Below are 23,240 nucleotides of genomic sequence, written 5' to 3'. Positions count from 1 at the left end.
GACAAGCGCGGGACAGACAAGCGCGGAACAGACAAGCGTGGAACAGACAAAAATCGGTTTTCCGAAGGAAGAAGCGTCAACAGGAAGACCGAGATCGTGAGGCGATAGAAAATCTGTACCGCGTAAACGACACACGGAAGCTCTATGAGAAGCTAAATAGCTAGCGCAAAGGCTACGTGCCGTCAGCCGATATGTGCAAGGACTTGGACGGTAACCTTCTTACGAACGAGTGTGAGGTGATGGAGAGGTGGAAGCAGTACTATGACGAGCACCTCAACGGTGATGCAGGAGAAAACAAAGGTGGCACGGTAACAGACATGGAAGCACGCGTAAAAGACGACAGGCTACCGGCTCCTGATCTCCAAAAAGTTGAGTAGGAGATCAGTCGACTGAAAAACAACAAAGCAACTGGTGTAGATCAACTACCAAGTGAGCTATTAAAATACGGTGGTGAAGCACTGGCTAGAGCGCTGCACTGGGTAATTGCCAAGATTTGGGAGGAGGAGATATTACCGGAGGAGTGGATGGAAGTTATCGTATGCCCAATCTACAAAAAGGGTGACAAGTTGGATTGCTACAACTACCACGCGATCAAACTGCTGAGCGCCGCCTACAAGGTCCCCGCCGCCTGTCACCATTTGTAAGAGAGTTCGTGGGGCAATACCAGGCGGGATTCATGGGTGCCCGCGCTACCACGGACCAAATTTTCGCGATTCGGCAGGTTCTGCAGAAATGCTGCGAATACAACGTCCCAAACATCATTTGTTCATCGATTCAAATCCGCGTATAACACAATCGATCGAAATCAGCTCTCTGCTATTTAACATCGCGTTAGAAGGTGTGATCAGAAAAGCTGGGATAGACACGAGTGGCACGATCTTCAGGAAGTCCATCCTGCTTCTTGTCTTCGCCGATGACATCAGCATCATGGTACGGAACTTTGAGACGATGGTGGAAACGTACATCAGACTGAAGGCCATCGTACATCGAAGACGAAATATATGAGAGGAAGAGGTTCTAGGGAAGACAATGTTAGCCTCCCACACCGAGTTAGGTTTGACGGTGACGAAATCGATATGGTCGACGAGTTCGTGTATTTGGGCAAACGGGTGACCGCCAAAAATGATACCAGCAGAGACGCATTATGACTAGACGCTGATTAGACTGGTGGTCCTCTACGGCCATGAGAAATGGACTATGCTCGTGGAGGACCAACGTGCCCTTGGTGTTTTCGAACGGAAGGTGTTGTGGGCCATCTACGGTGGAGTGCAGATGGATGACGTCGAGGAGACGAATGAACCTCGAATTGCACCCGCCGTTGGGAGAACCAAGTTCAACCAACCATCGTCCACACTGCAAAAATTGAACGACTACGGTGGGCTGGGCACGTCGTAACTAGTGGAAATGTTTCCCGAAAGCAACCCAACAGGCACATGATGAAGAGGCGCGCTGCGGGCAAGGGAGATCGACCAAGTAGAAGGCGACCTGGCTAAGAGGCTGGCGACATGTGGCCATGGATCGAGTAGAGTGGAGACGACTTCTTCGGACAGCAGAGGCCTTAGTCTGATTGGTAAGTATGGTAAGTATGGACGTCTTGGATATTCTATGGTCATGTCGGAAATTCTACAGACTTCTCAGAAGTTTTACGTACTTAGGTAATTCTCCGGACTTCTCGGAACATCTACGGACATCTCCGCACTTCCATATCAGTTCCAAGAACAACTCGAAATATCTGACAAGTTTGAATAATCCTATTGTTTTTTTTTTTTTTTTTTTTTTTATATAAATTTGGTTTTATTGTCAAAGATGTATCACATTCATTATTATTTAACTATTAAAATTTAGTTCGAACTCCAGTGCTTGTAAATTTATCACTCCATTACAACTACTTATATAGCTAATGTACTTTACAAACAATTTTAATATTGTTAGTTTGTTTGTTCTGTTGATTCTCTTCAAAGCCGGTCTGATTAGCTCCTCGAACGACAGCCGTCTCCACCCATTCAGAACAGTAGCTATTGTCCGCTGCAGGATTTCCCAAGCTGGAACAACTCGAGTGCAGGTACAGAATTTGTGTTCTAGTGTTTCTATTGCTTGGTTGGTGCAGTGTAAGCAATACTCGCTGTCAACTCTCCGCATCACAAACCAAAGTTTTCGGTGCTCAACTTTTCCGTTAACTGCAACGTACAGCCTGCTTTTCTGTTCCGATGAAAGATTCTTGAGTCTAATATTCCGACACGTGCATGGCCAGTCGTTTGTCGGACAGTTTCGTTCCACCCGGGGCTGCTCCGTCTGTGCCACGAAATGCTGGTGGATTTGATCGGCGGAGGGGTTTTGTCGAATCTGAGGGGGAATTTGGGATAAGTTTGAGAGGATCAGTTTCAGGTCGGGGAGGTCTATTGGTATTGCTGGGCGGGGATTTTGCAGAAGAAGGAATTTATAGTAGGGAAGGGATTCGATCTCTTTCAAGTGCCGGTTGATAGCGAGCGACTTGCACTTATACGCCGGAAGTTGCAGCTTTAGTCCACCATGTTCGCGGTTTCGCGCTAATTGTGCCATTGGAACGCGAGCGATCATCCCACTCCAGAGGAAGGTGCCCATCCTCGATGTAATTTTCGCCATGTGTACACTGAATGGTGGTAGAATTGATGAAAGATACCAGATCCTGGAGGTGCCGAACGTATTCAGCAAAGCCACTTTCTGATGCAAATTCAAAATCCGCGTTGATTGGAGCCATATCAGTTGCGCATATTTGCTAACCACCGCATCCCAGTTTATGGTCGTCATCAGCCGGATCGAGTTGACGAAAATCACGCCAAGGATCTTCACCGTGTTGGCCGTCCGTAGCCATGGGATGTCGATGCAGTTTCCCTCGCAAAAACCAACATCAATGGCAACAGTTTTCCCCACATTCAGCTTGGCGCTAGCAGCTATCTCGAAAAGGGTGAACAGTATATTCATTGCTTCGATTTGTGCTGCTGTTGTGACGATTACACTGATATCGTCGGCATACGCAACCAGCAGATCATTCCCGCATGCTTGGTCGAGTCTGCATATTAGTGGATGGAGGTACAGCACGAAGAGGTGCATGGACAACGGGTCCCCCCGAGACGGCTAATACATAGGTGTAACAGTCGGAAGAAGTGTTAGTTTGTTTACTTAAATGAACCATGCCCATTTTGTTATGGCATGTTTGCTATACGAAATGCGCCTCGTGTTTATTAGCGAATTTCACATCAAAGATTGATTAATTGAGTAGGAAATCAGTTTGGCACGGCATTTGTGACCAGCATACACCTTCCGGTAGTATGAAACAGGTCAAAAACTGTTCAAATCCGCAGATAAAATTTTTGTTTTGAATTTCTGTATAGCAAAATAGTGAACTTTTCGTGAACATTAACGGCAAAGAACTCACCAACACTGGGAGACTGTGAGTTCCTGCCCACCTGTTCATTTTCCATCGTGGACAAAGCCTGAGTGTCAGAGCTTTGTGGTCGGAGAATGAGACCACATGCGTGTGCGCCGCTCGCAGCTGTTCGCGCAACCCGTTGCTCACGTAAATACGATCGAGACGGGATCGTGCATTCCGACTGATAAAAGTAAAACCGTCATCTCGTGGGCACAGCTTTTCCCACACATCGAGAGGCTGGAGTTGTTGGACGGTCGTTTTGAGCAACGGGCTTGAATTCAGGCTGGATGAATCGCATGGGCGAAGCACGCAATTGAAGTCGCCCGTGAGTATTACGTGTTCGGTGCGATGTCGGAGATAAAAGGAGAGTGTGCCGTTGAAGAAATCTTCTCGAGTGGCACGCAGCGCAGAGCCCGACGGGGCGTAGACATTAGCGACGGTCACGATGGAAAATGAACAGGTGGGCAGGAACTCACAGTCTCCCAGTGTTGGTGAGTTCTTTGCCGTTAATGTTCACGAAAAGTTCACTATTTTGCTATACAGAAATTCAAAACAAAAATTTTATCTGCGGATTTGAACAGTTTTTGACCTGTTTCATACTACCGGAAGGTGTATGCTGGTCACAAATGCCGTGCCAAACTGATTTCCTACTCAATTAATCAATCTTTGATGTGAAATTCGCTAATAAACACGAGGCGCATTTCGTATAGCAAACATGCCATAACAAAATGGGCATGGTTCATTTAAGTAAACAAACTAACACTTCTTCCGACTGTTACACCTATGTATTAGCCGTCTCGCTCTCCGTCGATGGTGACCCACGAGTCGATGTTAGTTTTCACCACCATACGGATAGACCATATACCGAGCGGCACGCCTCCGAAATCGTACCTTTCGCCCCACATTAGTTCCCGGATCGAAAGCACTTCACCATACGCGCTGAGAAATGCGACGATCTTCTCCTCCGACACATCTTCGGGTAGATCGTGTACACGCACTTCGACTCTACCATCTTCCATCGTTATACGAAGTTTGTACTTCTTCCCCGAACACTCCACTTCGTGCTTCTCGTTGTGTTCTTCGACCACTCTCTGGGCCGTCTCGAGGTCACCGACCTTCACAAACGCACATGACCCACCGCGATGGCACTGGAGTCTCTTCACGTCGTCCCTCGTCAGTCCAAGTACCGTACGACAAAACGCGTGGATTTTTTCGTATGAGGGCTTCAGGGGGAAGTTCGAATAATCAATCCGAAAAGTATTTTCTCGCCTCATCGCGGATCACTACACGCGACGCGGCACAGCGACACCCGAAAGAATAACGATATTTCAAAATGCTTGACTCACTGATAAGCGCAATCGAGAAAAAACGTCTGCACGTCTCAGAGGCTGAGCGATAACTATTGTTCACAGATCTTCTGAAATTTTCATAGATCTTCCAATATGTTCTTCCGACACGGTCACGGATTTTACGACAAGAACCCGGAACCTCCAACTAGTAGTTAGTTGGACTACACTTCATGCTCGGTTTAAAATGAATGAAACTAAATTGATATACAGTCAATAAAACTCTAATAAACTCTGATTTTAAAGTTATATGAAGAAATAACTTCCTGGTGTCTTCGGGGAAGTTGTTAATTGTCCTCCTTTTGGTACAATTTATCTTCCAGTGGGACACAATCCTCTGTACGATACGGAACATCCGTAAAAGTGGTAAATTCATGAAATTGGAGTTAGAGCTGTGCAGTTTTTTTTTAGCCTGGAGGGCTAAGGCTGGTCCATTGAAAGATCCGGCACATGTGTAAAAGTGGTCAATTCATTCAACTGGTTCTAGAGCTCTATGGTTTTTTGCGAACACACTCGTTGATGTGTTTTTAGAATTAATTTCACATTGTGGCCAAAATACGGACCCTGGGGACCACACACTGGTCCTCCGGAAGATCCGGAACATCCGCAAAAGAGGTAAATTAATTAAACTGGTCCTATAGCTGAATGATTTTTTGCGTATTCATTTGTGGTCAGAATATGCAATATATTGATCTTCTTTGAGATCCCGAACATGCGTGAAAGTGGTAAATTCATAAAACTGGTCCTAGAGCCCCATGTTTTTTTTGCGCAATCACTTGTTGATGTGTTTTCTGACTGGTATTAAGGCCAAATTATGCACCTTGGACGCCACAAACAGGTTACCCAGATGATCCGGATTATCCATAAAAGTGGTCAATCAGGCTTGCGACAGCGTATGAAAAATCCGGGAAGTTTTCATATATTTTTGGACAACTTTGCAGTAAACAGTTATTTCCCAGAATGTCAAAATCAGGTATGATACATGCACAAGCTCTTACGTTAACTAGCGCCATGTAGTGAGTAGGTTCCACACTTTTTTTTGTAATTACTTTATTTGTACAGGCTCAATCGAATAAACTTTACAGAGCCGAGTTATTTTTTGCGTTATACATTATTACTATCTTATATTTAAAGTTAAAGGAACCGAGTACTCGCGGTTGTCTCGAGGTTAGTGGAGATTTACAATTTTGAACATTGAAAAAAAAAAACCCACACGTACAAAATACAAACTAAACACAAGGTTAATCAAACTTACAATCTTAGGTTAATATCCTTAAAGTAAACATATATGAGTTTCATAAACTCCAGATCGCGTCTAGCCAAAATATCCCGAACTGAAACATTAGGTTGTCTACCTCGAGCCTAAAGGCAATCATAAAAATGTGATCTGACTCCACGATACTCCGCACAAGACCAAAGGATGTGATCATACAACATGCTAAAAGATCATGTGGATGTAATATGGCATACGGCGAACCTCGATAAGCTTTTTTACCATGCTAGCAGATGCCACTCTGCCGTAATATCAGGAAATACCTTGACTAACATCATGTTGACGTTCGCCACATGCAATGTTTCAGCATAATGTTTTGACATGCCACATCGTCGCCACAGTAGTAGAGCAGTGGGTCTCTGACATTACTCGTGGTGCCCACTCGTGGGCATGTTTTGTGGCGTAAGAGGAATGTTTACATGATGTTTTGACATGCTAGCACATGCCACACCACCACAACCGGTTAAGAAAATTCAGTAAAGAACGTGGGGGGTACTAGGCATTAGAATATAGTATTGCAATGGTTATACGTCTTAAGAATATATACGCAAAATTAGGAACCTGGCAATACAAAACTTCCCCCAATAACCCACTTAATTCTATGTGAAAAGTTAATGTTCGCTTTATGCAACAGCTTTTGACCATCCATATTCAGTGTCATTACATGTTGCCGAATATGTTATACTGCGATACGCAGATGTATCATGAACAGAAACTAACGCACGCAACCCTTGCCGAATGGTACATATGAATATAAAGATTCTTTCGAAAATACCGTCAGTAGTAAATGATTTTTTGTAAACGTATTTGATCATCGATGAAGCAAGATTTATTTTTCTCTATTTCTTTATGTGCCATGATTCGTCATCTCGCCGATACGAGGAAATCAGTTTAGTTTACTGACACATGGTCCAACGGTTTCGGAAATACACGTGAATTATTCAGTGAACAGTGAAAATTTCAAACACTGACTCATGCCGGCGCCGGTGGTGTAGTGGTAAAGCGTGAATGCTTTTTCACCCCAATGGGTCTGGGTTCAATCCCAGCCGAGGTCGGTGGGATTTTTCTGAGGCATAAAAATCTCTGGTCACGTCTTCCTTCGGAAAGGAAGTAAAGCCGTTGGTCCCGGCCCATGTGTGTTGAATTGAATGGGTGAGATATCCTACGCAGGTGTGGAAGCTGCCTTCCTGCACATTCGATTGCCGTCAATGGAAGGCAATCGATGTCCGTCGGTGATTGGCACTAGATTGCGGAACGTCGACCGACGTTAAATATAGAAAAAAAAGACTCATGCTATAAGCTACCTCTCTCTCAATCTAAACAATATGGTGATGTGACGTCATGGTTGAACAAATCCCTCCCCCTCCCCTCCTCTGTTTTTCACATTTGGTCAGCGTTTCTTAAACCCCCTCCGCCTCTAGACGCGTGACGGCATTTATGGATGCACTTTTAGTACCACAGCACCAGAGAAATTTGGCTTCACTCGTCAATGATAGAGCCATCAAAAACATTCGGTCACTAACGGTGACTCACGCAATATCACAATTCCTTAAATAAGATTCCTGTGGTCTAACGTACACTTTTACGCATCTGGAGAACTTTATAAATGTGCTGCCTGAGCTACCAAATGAGTGCTCTGCTGTCAGTGACTTGTTTACTTCCCAATCATTCAAACTAATGAAATCACTGACTATTTTTCGCGCTGCCTTATAGTATACTCTTGCAATTGGGTGAATTAATTCCATGATTTTGTAAATCTTACACAAATGACCAAACTCATACTGTCCAAAAACCTTTGCACAGGGTCTTTTTCATTTTTTTTTGCCATATATGTCGGGGCTCGGGGCAGCTACGAACATTAGAAGTTTTGGGCATTTATGATTTTTGGTGATTTTTCGCACAACTTTCCATCTTGTAACTTCCGTGCCTTCGGTTTGTCGTTTCAGAATCTTCTATTTCTTGTACGTCTTTAGGCCGTTTCTTGCCTTGTCACTACGGACGATACTCGTCGACGTTCCCAGTTTTTAGCCAAATCTCGAACAAAGGCACTTTTCTATTAGTAAAAAATATAAGTGATCTTCTAGCCCAGCTGTTGCTCCAGATTTAGGCCAGATTTTGTTGTGTCCTGAATAGTATTCTTCTCATAAGACTTCCAGATGGTGGTTCGGGCTGCTTTGATATTTACTTCCTCTACTTTCGCCAATTTCTGAGTGACAGGTTGGGAATGGAGCACGATTTGTGATGCCTGGGTTCACGGTCCCTTCAAACGGTCTAGTAGGCTTTTCTTGATCTATATCTCGATGGTCGCTTCAATAGCGAGCTATGGGTAGTTGACTGTAATTCAAAAATGGCACTGGCTTAGAAAGCTATCAATTAATAACTGTGGAAGTGCAAGAACACTAATTTTAGGGCCGGCGCAATGTCCCAGTTCCTAAGCAACACACATGTTCTATAATAGTTCATATAAACTTTGTATGACTGTTTTTGGATGTAAGGCAGTTTACGAAACATAATTCTATGAATTTGTGTTACTTGACTAGGGACCTAATAAATCCAAAGAATAAGATAGATCTAGTATTTAAAAGTTTGTATCGATTGTATGTACATCATAGTGTGCAAGCAACTTTGCCGTACATAGGAACCTAATGGTAGATTTTGTGTTTTGACATTAACAGGAATATCTATTCTGTTTTGGTGTGAATTATAAGTTTAAATCGTCTCCACAACTTAAGTTGGACATTTTTTGGGCTTATGAAAAAAAAAATTTTTTTGCCAGAGTCTAACTTTAGTTAAGATAATAAAGATAATTCACCGAAGCGCTGCTCTTCAAGTAGTTGAACTCATGAATATATTCATCCCGAATCAACAGTCAGTGATATCATTAAGCTATGCTAATTGAAACATCTCGCCCTCCCTAGTCCTCTACCCCCTTTCAAATGTTTTAGCTTGCAGAAAACGGATCCTGTACTAACACCCGTCTCACCAGTTCACATGTTTGCACAGATTTTGACTCAATTACCCGGTGAAATACATCTTCGGTTGTTTTGTTTTACCAACCGGATTCGCGCAACCCCCCTCGCAAACCAATTCCTAACAGGTGTGGGTGTACCGAAAAACATTCAAATTTGGCATTTCGTAATCGGCAAGACGCTTCATCACATCAGAGGGTGGCCCCGTGAGATAAGAATAAGGAGACGCAAATCATGTTCACTTACGTATAGCTGCTTTCGGTACTGAAAGAAACAAAGGAACGATGGAATTATGTCGTTAAGGAGCCATTTCCTACATCCCACAACTGAACTGAATGATAAGAGCTCCGTTGTTTCAAATCTGGCGCACATCTCACTCGCGCTAAAAGCTGAAAACGCGGTACACTTTTGTAAACAGATTGCAGCTGCAGACTGACACGTGTTGTCTCGAGAAGATGCCATCTTAATTTCCCACCAGTGAAGAGGCAGTCAGTAATCGTTGCCTTTTGTGGGAAAGCTAGTTTTCTTTTCGTAGATTTGTACCATTTTCAAGGGTGAAAACTTGCACCAAAGTCTCCAAGTTGTGACAAGACAGTCACGTGAATTCCCGAGGAGTCATTCTCCCTCGCGGAACTATTTCCACGACAGCGCATTCGTTGACTGAAATATGTCTCCAGTTGCCAGCCAGTTGGCGAGAAACTTTGTCTTTTGGGGGAAGATGTTTGCAACGAGGCTTTTCTGGAAGGTAAATTGGCTTCCTTTGGGGGGGAAATTCCTACCGTTTCAAAGCTGTGATTGCACTTGAACAAAGTTTACAAATAAGCAGATTCTTCGAGAATAACTAAAGATTATTTTTCTCGAAAATGTCAAAGTATTATATTTACTATACAAATAGAAACATTTCTGAACCTTTTTAGAAAATATTGTTTTATGAAAGTCTGTATTCGTTCCTTACAGATCTACTGCATGTCTGATTACGACATCTCGTCGATAGAACACGAAGCGTTGCTGCTGGTGGTGGCGTCCACTTTTGGCAACGGAGATCCTCCGGAAAATGGCGAGGTAAGTCCATCAGCACAAATTCAATATCCACTTCAAAGCTACTAACCCACTTACATTCATCCACTTCCGCTTTTTCCCATATCCAAAGTATTTTTTGTTAAGTTTCTCATCGTGGTAAAGGGATAACTTTCACTAAACTTATCTACTGTAAATAACTAACATTCGCATCAGCTTGTATCCGCTGGCCCGGTCCACGTGCTACTGCCATCGGAAGTGACTTAACGATTTGCGACCGATTTTCTGCTTGTCTTCGTCCCTTTCCAAGGATTTGCTTGCCACTGCTGGCATGTTATTACTCATTTCTGGTTGGTACTATCCACACATAACTTTGCGACGGTGATGGTGGCGGCTAATCTTCACACACTCAACTTCTAGGATTCCATGTGTATAGATGGGACGAGAAATGGTAGTTTGCTACTTGACATGATTCCCGAAAATAATCAATCTTCATGGGAAAATGTGGTTCGCGGTTGACGCTTCGTGTCGTAACGCAAGCTGCTGGCGTTTTCTTCTACCAGACGGAGCTAATTTTATACATTTGGTTTGATTTATGCACATGGCATAATACACAGAGGGGAACCTATGGGAAAAGTGACTTATGATGTGTGATACGAAATTGTCTGATATGGGATATTTATTTCTCTCCATGATTCAGATCAAAGGGAATTCATTTTTACAGAGTTGTGACCCTGATGCGTTTGCTTGAATTTCAACACTTTGGACATTGCACCGTAAAATCCAGGTATTTTTAACATTTTTTCAGAAGCCAGTGCTCTTTCAGTACTGAAATTAAAAACTATGTAGCATTCTACTAGATATTAGCTTACAGGGGAAAATATGCAAGGAGAAATAAATCAGTTTTAACATGAATTCAGATGAATGTGGGTGTTTTATAAGTGCTCTGAGACTGACATATACGAGTGTAAATTTTGGCATAAAATTGAGTCATAATAGACAGCTCAATCAAACGTACATTCGAACTTTTCAGTCTCGGAGCACTTAATTTTACATGACATCTTTGTTTACGTCTCATTCTTATGTCAAAGATGGGTTTCCGTCACGTATAAGGTTAGGTATTTCTAAGTGTGTGTATAATGTCAGTTTCAACTTTCTAAAACGGCTTGTATATCAACTCGAAAAATTGAACTAATAATGAACAAAATATCCAACATTCAGAGCCTATAATCGCATATCAGTCCCATATGGATTTTCGTCAATTTTATGATAACAACACTATCCACTTTCAATTGGCATCTACTTTCATATTTCGTGATAAAACTACGGACTTTAATCATGAAAAAAGGCCGTAACTGAATACAACGGAAGGATTGGAGATGGGTATGTGAAGACATCAATAACGTTCCAGCAGCTGCAAGGATGCATAAAGTTCTTTCAAAAGACCATTCAAATGGTCTTGGCAGCCTAAAAAAAACGATGGTAGTTTTACTGCTGACTCTTCTGAAACACTGGAAGAAATTAGGGCTCACTTCCCAGAGTCGACTACATTTTCACCTAAAGAACAGGGCTTTGAAATGGCGAGCCATGAATGGTCAATAGATGCCGATCAGAAAGCTTGTGAAATCTTCACGTCATCTAGAGGTGAATGGGCATTGAGTTCTTTTCAACCTTTCAAATCTGCCGGGAAAGATGAAATATTCCCAGGGCATACAACAGGGCAAAGAAACGCCTCAGCCCTTATTTAACAAAGCCAGTGTTACTCTGACCTACATACCAAAAGCATGGAGAAAGGTTCAAGTTGTTTTCATTTCAAAAGCAGGAAAGAGAAATAAAACGACTCCGAAAGCCTTTAGACTCATAAGCCTTTCATCTGTTCTGTTAACGATAATGGAAACAATTCTAGATCATTTCATCAAATCAACAAGTTTCACGAGATTACCTCTTAGCATATTCCAATTTGCTTATCAATCAGGTAAATCTACGGAAAACGGCTCCTCAATTGCTAGTTAATAAAATAGAGAAGTCGCTAAAGCCAAGGAAAGTGTTGTGGTTGCTTTTTTTTTATATTGAAGGTGCATTCGACAATACAGCTCAATGCGTTCAGCTATGGAAGCAAAGAGTTTGTATAACTGCCTTATTCATTGGATAATTGCAATGCTCACAGATCGAGAAATATCTGTTTATCTGGAAGATGCCCAACTAACTATAAATTGGTGAAGGGTTGCCCTCAAGGAGGGTACTATCATCCTTATTGTGGTCTTTAGTAGTGGACGAACATGAGCTTCAAGTGGTGTAGGAGAAAGAGCTTAAATGTAAACCCTTCAAAAACTGTCATCGTTTCTTCCACCAAAAGAACACAAGTTATGTTGGTACAGCCTACTCTAGATGGGGTTCAAATTCAGTTCGCGGAATAAGCTAAATAAAGGGTGATACGGTCAAAATTTGGTCAAGGGAAAACGCGTGTAAATCGGTGAAATCGTTTATTTAAAAAATCAAATTAAATTTCTTTTTCAAGTTCAATTAGTATAAAATTCAGGAAAAATATTCAGTTAGGCTTCCGCTTTTCCAAATCCGAATTGCCGGGCCTTACGCTTGACCCCTGCCATCAGATTTTGTACAGCCACCTTGTCCACCTTCTTCGCCACAGAAAGCCAGTTTGCCTTGAACTGCTGCTCGCCCTTAGCAGTTTTTTTGGTCTTCTTTAGGTTCCGCTTGACAATAGCCCAGTATTTCTCAATTGGGCGGAGCTCTGGCGTGTTGGGAGGGTTCTTGTCCTTGGGAACCACCTGCACGTTGTTGGCGGCGTACCACTCCATGGCCTTTTTACCGTAATGGCAAGATGCCAAATCCGGCCAAAACAGTACGGAACAACCGTGTTTCTTCAGGAAAGGCAGCAGATGTTTATTCAAACACTCTTTCACGTAAATTTCTTGGTTGACAGTCCCGGAAGCTATGAAAATGCTGCTTTTCAAGCTACAGGTACAGATGGCTTGCCAAACCAGATATTTCTTTGCGAACTTTGACAGTTTCATGTACTTGAAAACATCTGCTACCTTTCCCCTTCCTTTTGCCGTATAAAACTCCTGTCCCGGAAGCTGCTTGTAGTCGGCTTTGACGAAGGTTTCGTCGTCCATTACCACGCAGTCAAACTTCGTCAGCATCGTCGTGTACAGCCTCCGGGATCGCGCTTTGGCCGTCGTATTTTGTTTATCATCGCGATTTGGAGTCACTACCTTCTTGTAAGTCGATAGTCCGGCTCGTTTTTTGGCTCGATGCACGGTTGTAGACGATACACCCAGCTTATTTGCGGCATCTCGGAGAGAGAGGTTAGGGTTTCACTTGAAACTACCGGCAACTCTCTTTGTCGTCTCAGCGGCTTCCGGTTTTCGATTTCCCCCCGATCCAGACTTCCTGGCTGTCGACAAACGTTCCCCAAACACTTTAATTACATTTGTAACGGTTGATTTGGCAACTTTTAGCGATTTTGCCAAATTTGCGTGCGAGTAGCTCGGATTTTCGCGATGCGCGAGCAAAATTTTGATACGCTGCTCTTCTTGCTTGGACGGCATTTTGACAACTGAAGAGTGAATTCCAAAATCAAAATAGGAGCAACATTCTACACACACACACCTTCAAAATGAGGGGTGTTCAGGTTTTTTAAATGCAAAATTGAAAGAAATACGTCAAGTTGATATTGACCAAATTTTGACCGTATCATTCTTTACCTGGGTGCAGGGATGGAAAATCATTTACATTCATTTCGTGCATCCATTTACATTCATTTGCCTTTAACTTTTGTCATCAACAGAACTCCGTTAAATAGTGTGCGTAGCTTTTGTAGGTCTTGATATTAGCTACATCTTTTATAAACAACTCAAATCTGTATCTCTTATGCATGATGAATCAGAGCGATAAGAACCCACCATTGTTATGTAAATTGCATTCACTGAAAAACAATAACATGTTCTGCCAGCTCTATTTCGTCATGCATAGGAGATTCAGATTTTAGTTACCAACAAAAGTTGTTGTTAATATCAAAAGCTACAAAAGCTTCATATATCATTTAACGATATTCTGTTGATGAAAAAAGTTACAGGAAAATGAATGTAAATTAATGCTCGAAATGAATGTAAATGATTTTCCATCCCTGCCTAGGTGTTGCTTTGTTATTACTTCGGAAACAAAATTGGAACTCTTATCTCGATAAGGTTATCACTAAGGCTAGAAATGCGCTATGGGTTTCCAGTAAAGCTGTGGGGAAAACATGGGGACTACGACCCATGGTATACTGGAAACAAGCACCGTTTGGCGAGACCGGATGGAATTCGATTTTGAAATCTATGTTAGAGCAAATGCTTTTTGCAGGCAATCGGTGATAATTTTGATCACCGTTGCAACAATTGGACATTTGTGTAATTTTCAATAGTGACCTATTGAAAATTGATAAAGTGTTTATTTAAGCAGATTCATAGAAAAATTTCCAATCGATTGGCTAATTTAGAATTAAAATCCATCCGCTATTGACAGAGTTATAAGTGGTCAAAATCTGACGATTTTTCGTAACGCGGTTGATTTTAGTTTTTTTGAAATTGCATCCCCAATATGTTGCCGAAAGACGTAATGCTACATCAAAAATTATGGGCGCACAATTTTCTCAATTTGTTTGTCTTACAGATCTCGAATTGTGAAGTCCCAGCATTAAAAAAAATTGTCCAAAACTGTAAAATTTATCCCTAAGTCCTAAATGCATTCTAATAATGTTTTATATCCGTGATCCTTCCATCCGATAATTTTCCTCGTTCCATAATAATGAGATTTTTTCTACGACTGCGATCTGGAAAAGTTGCCTTAGTCCCAGAGTTTTGAATTGTTTTCTATGTTTGAGGTGTTACAGAAGATTCCCTCCCAGGAATGGAGCAAAGTAAAAAGACGACCGGTCTGTTATAGCAACTACAAATAAAACAATAATATTTTTATAAAAATACTCATGGCTAACTTAGATATACATTTAATTCTAGACTGCAGATCTTCACGTTTCTAAATGCATTGCTTCATCAATATCCTAGATCATTAAAATTGACTGTCTTCAAATTGTAAAAAGTTGTCTAAATCCTTGAATTTGAACATTTTTCTCTGGGCTTCAATTCTGCCATCTGATCACCTTCTATTATCAAGTTGTTTGTTCAAAAAAAATCGAGCTAGATAAAAGAGTGCAGGGTGAGGAAATGGAGGTTGAAATTGAACCGTGCTCTTGCTTATTCAATTCGTACTTATTTTTCGAGAACAAATCTATGGGATCATTAAACCATTTGTTTAATTTTTAAGCATTACAAATGCCCATGATAGGTTTATGAGTTTATACAATTCCTCTTAGTGGCAATCGAAATCAACTACTGGTCACTTCCCAAGTAACATTTTAAGTTTTATGAAATACTACAAAGCAACTATAAAACAACATTCATAAAACCCTGGTCAAGGCTATTTTGTCATTAATGCATCCACCGAAACCTCATTAAGACTAGAATATGTCTAGTTGGCCCACCCTGGAGAAGGTTCTGAAGGGTGTATTCTCGAAGCTCTTCTAGATTGATTTACTGCAAAAAGTTGTATGACGAACGCATTGAGAACCATTTGAAAGCTACAATAAAAGCTATTTAGCAACAATTAAAACCCTTTCCAAGCCATTTCCCCGAACCGCTTGCTAAATCCACTAGGAAAGCATCAGAAGAAGATTTATGAATCCGATCTTATCCAAATATTTAAAATAGAAAATGATTGTATAAAAATCTTGTTGAATATCCAAATTTATTACAATACTTCTCATTGAGTGGCCCGGTTTTAAGTGCCTTATTAAATGTTGTGTGAAATGTACGTGAAAACATCAGAGAAGACGGCGACGTTGAGGCTCGAACAAAATTTCTCTAAAAACTAGTGCAAAGATTCCTATTCGATTTAAGTGCCCCCAGGGCACCTTCCCCACTTAAAAACCCTCTTTGACATCATGATGGCGCTGGCGTTGCACAACTTACACTAGACACTAAGTTCTGGTAGCGCCAAATGGCAATTTTTTAATAGAAAATTTATCGATATTAGCGCCAAATTGGTCGAAATTGGAAAATTTATAGAGGAAATCAAGAAATACTGGCGCCACGTAACGGCGATGTTCCCACTTATCTTTACACAAGTTTTTGGCCGAATTTGGACGTCCGTTCTCTGTGGTAAAACGTCAATTTGACTAATTATTTCACATTGAAAAAAAAAAATAAAAAATCTTCCGATCGCGCTTGACCGAGATTTTTTTTTTTATGATTTTCCCATTTAAATGTTTGCTCATTACCAACTTTACCAAAATATAGTTATATCTAGTAATACTCAGAGGGAGAGATAAGCGGAAGGAATGTTTTGAGCCAAATGAACTGTCAAAAACTGAGCCAATCGAACATTCCCAATAGAATTTTTCCGAGGATTTCTTATTCTTACTAGATTAATTTAGAAAGTATTGCAATCCCACAGAAATTAAATCACCTTTATGTTTCGTGTGCTTCTCAAATTCAACTAGTTTTTTGAATAAAAAAAAATATTCTAACTCTTTTGATTAATTGATCTTAGTAGGTTAAGTAATAGCACCAAGAAATGCGCAAAATATTGCCATGCACTCAATTAGTATTTTGCACGTAAATCGAATCAAAAGTAAAAGTCATGTGAAATGCTAGCTTCTAGCAAGGGTTGCAAGATTATTTAGGTACAAATCCCTGCTGCCGAATTGTATTTTGTTTTCTCCGCTCATCTCTCCCTCTGAGTATTTCTAGTTATATCCAAAGAAATATAAATTGAGAATCGAATATTGTAAACAACTAGCAAACATATTGTAACATAGCGGTGGCATAAAAGTTGATTTTCTTGGGTCATTTGCAAGGAATCAAAAATATCTCCAAATGACAAAATGACAAGCGATCAACGAACCGAACGATAACGCTATGTCAGAAGTGGAAAGCAATAATGATATAATCTTCTTCCTTTTTTCATGACAAGCAGTCCTTGCGACATAGCTCATTAAGGGCTGTAGAAGCAAACGAGTAAATTGTTGGCATGCTGCTTCACGAAGTAAAGCCGAAGATCATACACGTGTGTTAGTGGGATTTTTTTTTGTTATGTCTTTCCTCGATTCAGATCAAGCTATGTCCTCATCTGCGTTTATTGCAACGAAGCAGGCAAGAAATATATCGTTATGCTTCTACCACTCAGATCGAGCTATGTTATAGCGCGAGTTTGTCATGGTAGTCGTAGCAACAGTTTTGTCTGTATCGTTGGTTGCTTTATGTGTTTGGATTCGCTGGTACAGTCAGGAATCCTTATTGCCGGATTCCTTATTATCGGTATCCCTTATTGCCGGATCCTTATTGCCGGGCTATCCGCGAATAAGGATACCCACAGCTTATGGGATTTTCACTAATGGGGGCTCTAGTGGATTATCTCATTTGTTTCAATACATAAAGCATTACTGTCTTCGACAAAGTTGCTGTACTGGGTTAGACCAACAAGCCTGTGCCATTGGATTCAGGTTAAATTGGGAACTACGCCGCTAGAGGCGCTTCACTTTTATGTTACCTATGACGGGTGCTATAATATATGGATCATATTTCCAACATAGTTGCAAAGTTGTTCAGGTGACCGAGTCCTTTCGAATGGTGGCCATATGAGTTCAGAACTCTCTCACTACGCAGCGCTAGTGTGCATGTGCAATTCCTATATAAACTGTATCTCGAGAGCCTGGCCATATAGAAAGTTGCTGTTTTGAGAAAAGTTGTGCAGGTGATCAAGTCCTTTTGGATGATGGTCATATTAGTTCAGAACTCTCTCACTACGCGGCACTAGTGTGCAAGTGAATTTCCTGTATGAGCTGTATCTAGAGAACCTGGCCATATAGAAGGTTACTGTCTTCAGCAAAGTTGTTCAGGTGACTAAGTCCTTTCAGATGTTGTTCATATTAGTTCAGAACTCTCTCACTACGCAGTGCTAGTGTGCATGTGCAATTCCTATATTAAATGTATCTCGAGAACCTGGCCATATAGAAAGTTGCTGTTTTCAGCACTGTTGTGCAGGTCATCAAGTCCTTTCGGATGATGGTCATGTTAGTTCAGAACTCTCTCACTACGCAGCGCTAGTGTGCATGTGCAATTCCTATATTAACTGTATCTCGAGAGCCTGGTCATATAGAAAGTTGCTGTTTTCAGCAAAGTTGTGCAGGTCATCAAGTCCTTTCGGATGATGGGCATATTAGGTCAGAACTCTCTCACTACGCAGTGCTAGTGTGCATGTGCAATTCCTATATTAACTGTATCTCGAGAGCCTGGCCATATAGAAAGTTGCTGTTTTCAGCAAAGTTGGGCAGGTGATCAAGTCCTTTCGGATGATGGTCATATTAGTTCAGAACTCTCTCACTACGCAGCGCTAGTGTGCATTTGCAATTCCTAAAGGACTTCGTCACCTGAACAACTTTGCTCAAGACAGTAACTTTCTATATGGCCAGGATCACGAAATATTCTATGTTGGAAATATGATCCATATATTATAGCGCCCGTCATAAATAACATAAAAGTGAAGCGCCTCTAGCGGCGTGGTTCCCAATTTAACCTGAATTCAATGACACAGGCTTGTTAGTCTAACCCAGTACAGCAACTTTGTCGAAGACAGTATAGCTTTATGTATTGCAACAAATGAGATAATCCACTACAGCCCCCATTAGTGAAAATCCCATAAGCTGTGGGTATCCTTATTCGCGATTCCTTATTCACGCCCCCGTTACCCCGGCAATAAGGATTCCTGACTGTAATTTGTGAAAAAGTTGTTTTGCTTTCAAGAAATTCTTAACAAATTAATAATGGTTTAAAATGGCTTTTATGAAGAAAACTTCCAGGCTGAGTTGTATTTATCTTAAACCATTTTGCTTGATCCTAACCCGTTCAGATTTATGGCAGCATTTATGGAGGCAAAGTTGCCTGCAAAAAGTTAAACGTCAAAGTTTGTTTATCTTTCGATAGTTGCGCTGTGGGATCTAGGGTTCTTTCAGGCGGTTTTCTCCCGATGAATTGGGAGCAGCTACTCAGATAGTTTGCGATACTGTTTTACAACATTTTGCATTTCGGACAGCTGGAAGCGCAATCGTTCCCGAAAAAGATCCCCTTCTTCCGGATGGTTACAGAAGTGCACCATCCAACGATGCAGGGATGTACGCTAGACTGATGCAAAATTTGACATTTTCGCTCCACAGTGCTCAAGCTGTTACAAAATACTTCTTTAGAAGAACCAGCATCAACGACTGACCATTTAGCGGAGAAGAGTAAAGTGAGCGCGGCCTTCGAATTCATAAAACATTGTCGAAAGTTTAAAAACATGCCAGCCTTCTCCAGAATAGATGACAATCGAAATAACAACCGACAGCAAACCACTGAAACTGTTAGTTAGCGAAGATCAACTGGTTTCCGATCCATAGTAGCGATTTTATTCGGCGAAAGGATCAACTCTTCGAAAATTTCATTCAAGCGTACAATAGACCGATGCAAAATTTGAAATTTTCGCTGCACAGTATTCAAACGGCTCCAATTTGGTTCCTGATTAGCCTCCCAAGGTTTGAACTGATTTGGTAAGAAACTGATGGGGCACAAACCATTTGAAGTTTATATGGAAATTACTATGGGGAAACCAAACTTTTTCTAGTAGTCTTCTATCCTTCTTCCATATTGCATCGTTAAAGTTTTTTATACCTATTCTTTTTGAAAATTTTCTCAGCTACAACTTTGCGGAATATTGTTCTTCAGCCAAACATCAAATTAAATAGTTATTAATTGTTTAAGAGATTGATAATTTTATGGCATGATTAAGCTACTGTTTTGTGGGCAACACTGTATTGTGCAGTGTGACATAGTAGCCATGATGTTTTAGCTCTATTCTACGCGCCAGAAACACCAATGTTGCCTGCTGAGCATAATCATAAGCCAATAGTGACTTGAATCATTAATAACTTTTGATCCTTAAATTTTATCGAAAAACAAAGTTGTAACTGTGAAAATTTACTGCAAGTACAGCTATCAATTTTTACAGCAGAGTAATAGGGTTAAAATTTGATCAAAATTTGGGTTTCCTATAGTAATTTCCTTATAAACTTCAAATGGTTTGTGCCAAGTCAGTTTCTTACTAAATGACTTCAAATTTTGGAAGGCTAATCAGGAACCAAATTGGAACCGTTTGAACACTGTGCAGCGAAAATTTCAAATTTTGCATCGGTCTATTGTACGCTTGAATGAAATTTTCGAAGTGTTGATCCTTTCGCCGAATATTCGATTGTCATCTATTTGTAACATCTGGAGAAGGCTGGTATGTTTTTAAGCTTTCGACAATGTTTTATGAATTCGAGGGCCACGCTCACTTTACTCTTCTCCGCCAAATGATCAGTCGTTGATGGTGTGCTGGTTCTTCTAAAGAAGTAAATTTTGTTGAAATCGATTTGAATTTTTCATCCTACTTCGTTTATCTTTCGAGATTTCCTTGTCATAAATTTGGCGATTATTAACTATGGGGAACCATCTTTTAAGCTCAATTTGTAAACAAAGTAATTGGAGAGCATAGCATAAAAAGCAACAATAAATGCTTTTTGCTCTAATGCAAAACCTAATGGTTTTATGGTTGCTTTTATAATTATAGAACACGTTTATAAAGAATTTTATCAAGACATTAATAAACAATTGATAATGACGTTTATGCTTGAATTACAGAACAGTTTTAAGGAGGAATTGAGAACTGTTTTAAATTTATTTTTAAAATAAGACAGTTTTAGGCTTTCTTGCTATAAAAGGTTTTTTAAACAGAAAAAAATCTGAATTACTAAGCAGGAATGTTTTACACTTTGAAATGCTATATTTAAACTAAATGGATTGATTGATAAAATTTTCTGATCTTTCAGAAAAAAAAATTCGGAACTGGAGAACCGTGAAATACATTTAAAAATGGCCTAAAACTTTAAAACATTTAAAATATTTACTTTTAAATCGCTACATCTCGAAAACGGTGTGACTTAGCAAAATTTTACCCTGGTGATTATTTATTGTAAATTTTGTGTACTTTCATTATATAAAGTCAAAACAGTAATTGGAACAAGTTTTGGATATTTTTCCAAAAACTTGTTGTCCATCATTTCTCCATCTTAACCTATAGTGCAATAGAAGGCATTTTTTGTCTCCTAAATCATATCAACAACAAACAAAAAATACCAAAAAATGTTCTTAATACTTTATTTTAAATTAAAAATAAAAAGTTGGGTTTTTTTTTAGAATGCATATTTTTTTCAAAAAGTCTCATACATTACCTGCAATATTGCGCAAGGCACCCAACCGATCGGACAAACAGTATTCGAGTAAAAAATTTCTGAAGATATGCTTGATATTTTTTTATATGCCCTTTTCAAAAATAAAACTGAATTCAAAATGGCGATATGATGATGCAAAATGGCATTGTCGGTCATAAGAAACGTTCCGCAAATTTTCAATCAAATAAAAAAAATAAAAAATTAACCGATTTGCGAGTTTGTAGGGAATTGCTCATTGTTTAAAAGTCACTATTTTCGTTATTTTAGTCACTAAAATCACTTCTATTGCATCACATACATTCTACCAGCTCTGGGGTTGGGTTTCTTGTGACGAGTGGGGGAGGGCATTATGCAAAGAATGAGCCAAGTTAGTGCTACAGCCCACCGCTGACAACAGTTTTGTTAAAAACCATGTGTTTTTCTCACTAGCATACGTAAACCTCGTTGTTCACAAACAGATTAAATCAATATGATCTTGATGGTAGTTCAATAAAACTTATCCGTAACATTATTATGGTACAGGTTCTACGATTATAAAAGCATATTTTCCACCCATAAATCGTCTTTGCAATCGTATACCACTTCCTTAAAGTGCACAAAATTCTTGAAAATGATCATCCCAAGCTCCGCTAGGACAACGAGTGTTTCGTTTCAAGCTTTTGCCACACCGGTTGCTGGTAAGTTGCTGTCGCTTCCAGCAAGACTTCATCGTTCAAACCACAACATAACTCTCAACTCAAGAAAAGCAGCAAATAGCGCCACCACCGCCAAGCGTCGTTCTGCCACAAGGTTTTAAACCAAACGGAGGAAAGTTTATTCACTCACACACACACTCGCATTAATTTTAGTATGTGAGTAATAAATCATATTCACACGTGTTTCCAAACTGCAATTCATTCCATGCCAGGAGCAGAGTCGATCAAAATAGTATTAAAGTGAAATATTTCACTTGATTTGAGAAAGATTAGGTCGGATATTTTCTGGAAGTTCATTCCATTCAAAATAGGTAGCTATGCCAGCAGGTTAATTGCGTCGAAACATTGGTACCTGTTTGCAATCTTCGCAAATCAGAATGAAGCAATTTGGGAGGAAGATTGCTTCGGAAAATCCATCAATCCCTTTTCAAGAACCATCTGCGTCACCAACGGCTGACTTGGGATCTAGGCGCTGCGTCTCAACGATTTATGACACTACGTGCCCGACATGTAATCAACTGTCACTGTCAGTAAGTTCATCTGTCACGTAACGCATCGGCGTTTCAGATTCAGCAATAGCTCCACCAACGACTTTATCTATTCAACACCCCCTTTTTCTTTCTCTCTCCAAAAGATTGATCCAACGATCCTTCCGAGCAAACCGGTTCATTTTTCTTTCGCTAGTGCTTATGTTTATGTATGCTCCGGAGCGGGATATTATCATTTTATTCTCACTGGTGAAATTTACCCCGCACGGCAACTCAACCCTTTTTCCAAGAGATCAGCAGCGTCGTCTCTTGCCATAACACGAGCAGTCAGGATGCACACATAACGGTTTAATTTTCTCGGACTCACGCCCGGTTTGAAATGTGGATTGTGGGATGGAAGAATAACTGACTCTCATTTAGGAAAACAAAAAAAAAATGGAGGGTGCAATGCAAGCCACATCCTCCGGGAGAGGAGGATTCCATTTCGTGACCAGACAGCTTAATGTCTCTTAATCAATTTAGTTTTAATTTGTGAAATTTAAAACGGATGCCATTCCCTACCGTCTCACTGCTCAATTGGTGGTGGGATTGTGAAACTGGGTTTGTTTCATTTGCTCGCGTTAATCAAGTTGATTACGTGGCGATTTGTTGCGGGTTGTGTCGTAGTACCACACCGGA

The 23,240-nt window shown here is 40.5% G+C and overlaps 1 protein-coding gene across 3 annotated transcripts in view; it reads left to right on the top strand.

The window, feature by feature from the left end:
- The window catches only part of Nos (Nitric oxide synthase), a 288,786-nt gene that overhangs the window by 234,119 nt on the left and 31,427 nt on the right, over nt 1-23,240 (top strand). For all 3 annotated transcript variants that reach the window (XM_065220708.1, XM_065220709.1, XM_065220707.1), the window contains exon 13: nt 9,955-10,059. In XM_065220708.1, coding sequence (XP_065076780.1) covers nt 9,955-10,059 — 105 coding nt within the window. The remainder of the gene's footprint in view (nt 1-9,954; nt 10,060-23,240) is intronic.

Source organism: Ochlerotatus camptorhynchus, unplaced genomic scaffold (genome assembly GCF_037179485.1).
Source record: "Ochlerotatus camptorhynchus isolate MF236.1 unplaced genomic scaffold, CSIRO-AGI_Acam_v1.1 ptg000131l, whole genome shotgun sequence".
Classification (NCBI taxonomy): Eukaryota; Metazoa; Arthropoda; class Insecta; order Diptera; family Culicidae; genus Ochlerotatus; species Ochlerotatus camptorhynchus.
The sequence above is the reverse complement of the archived record's forward strand: the minus strand, read 5'-3'. Positions and strand labels throughout refer to the sequence as shown.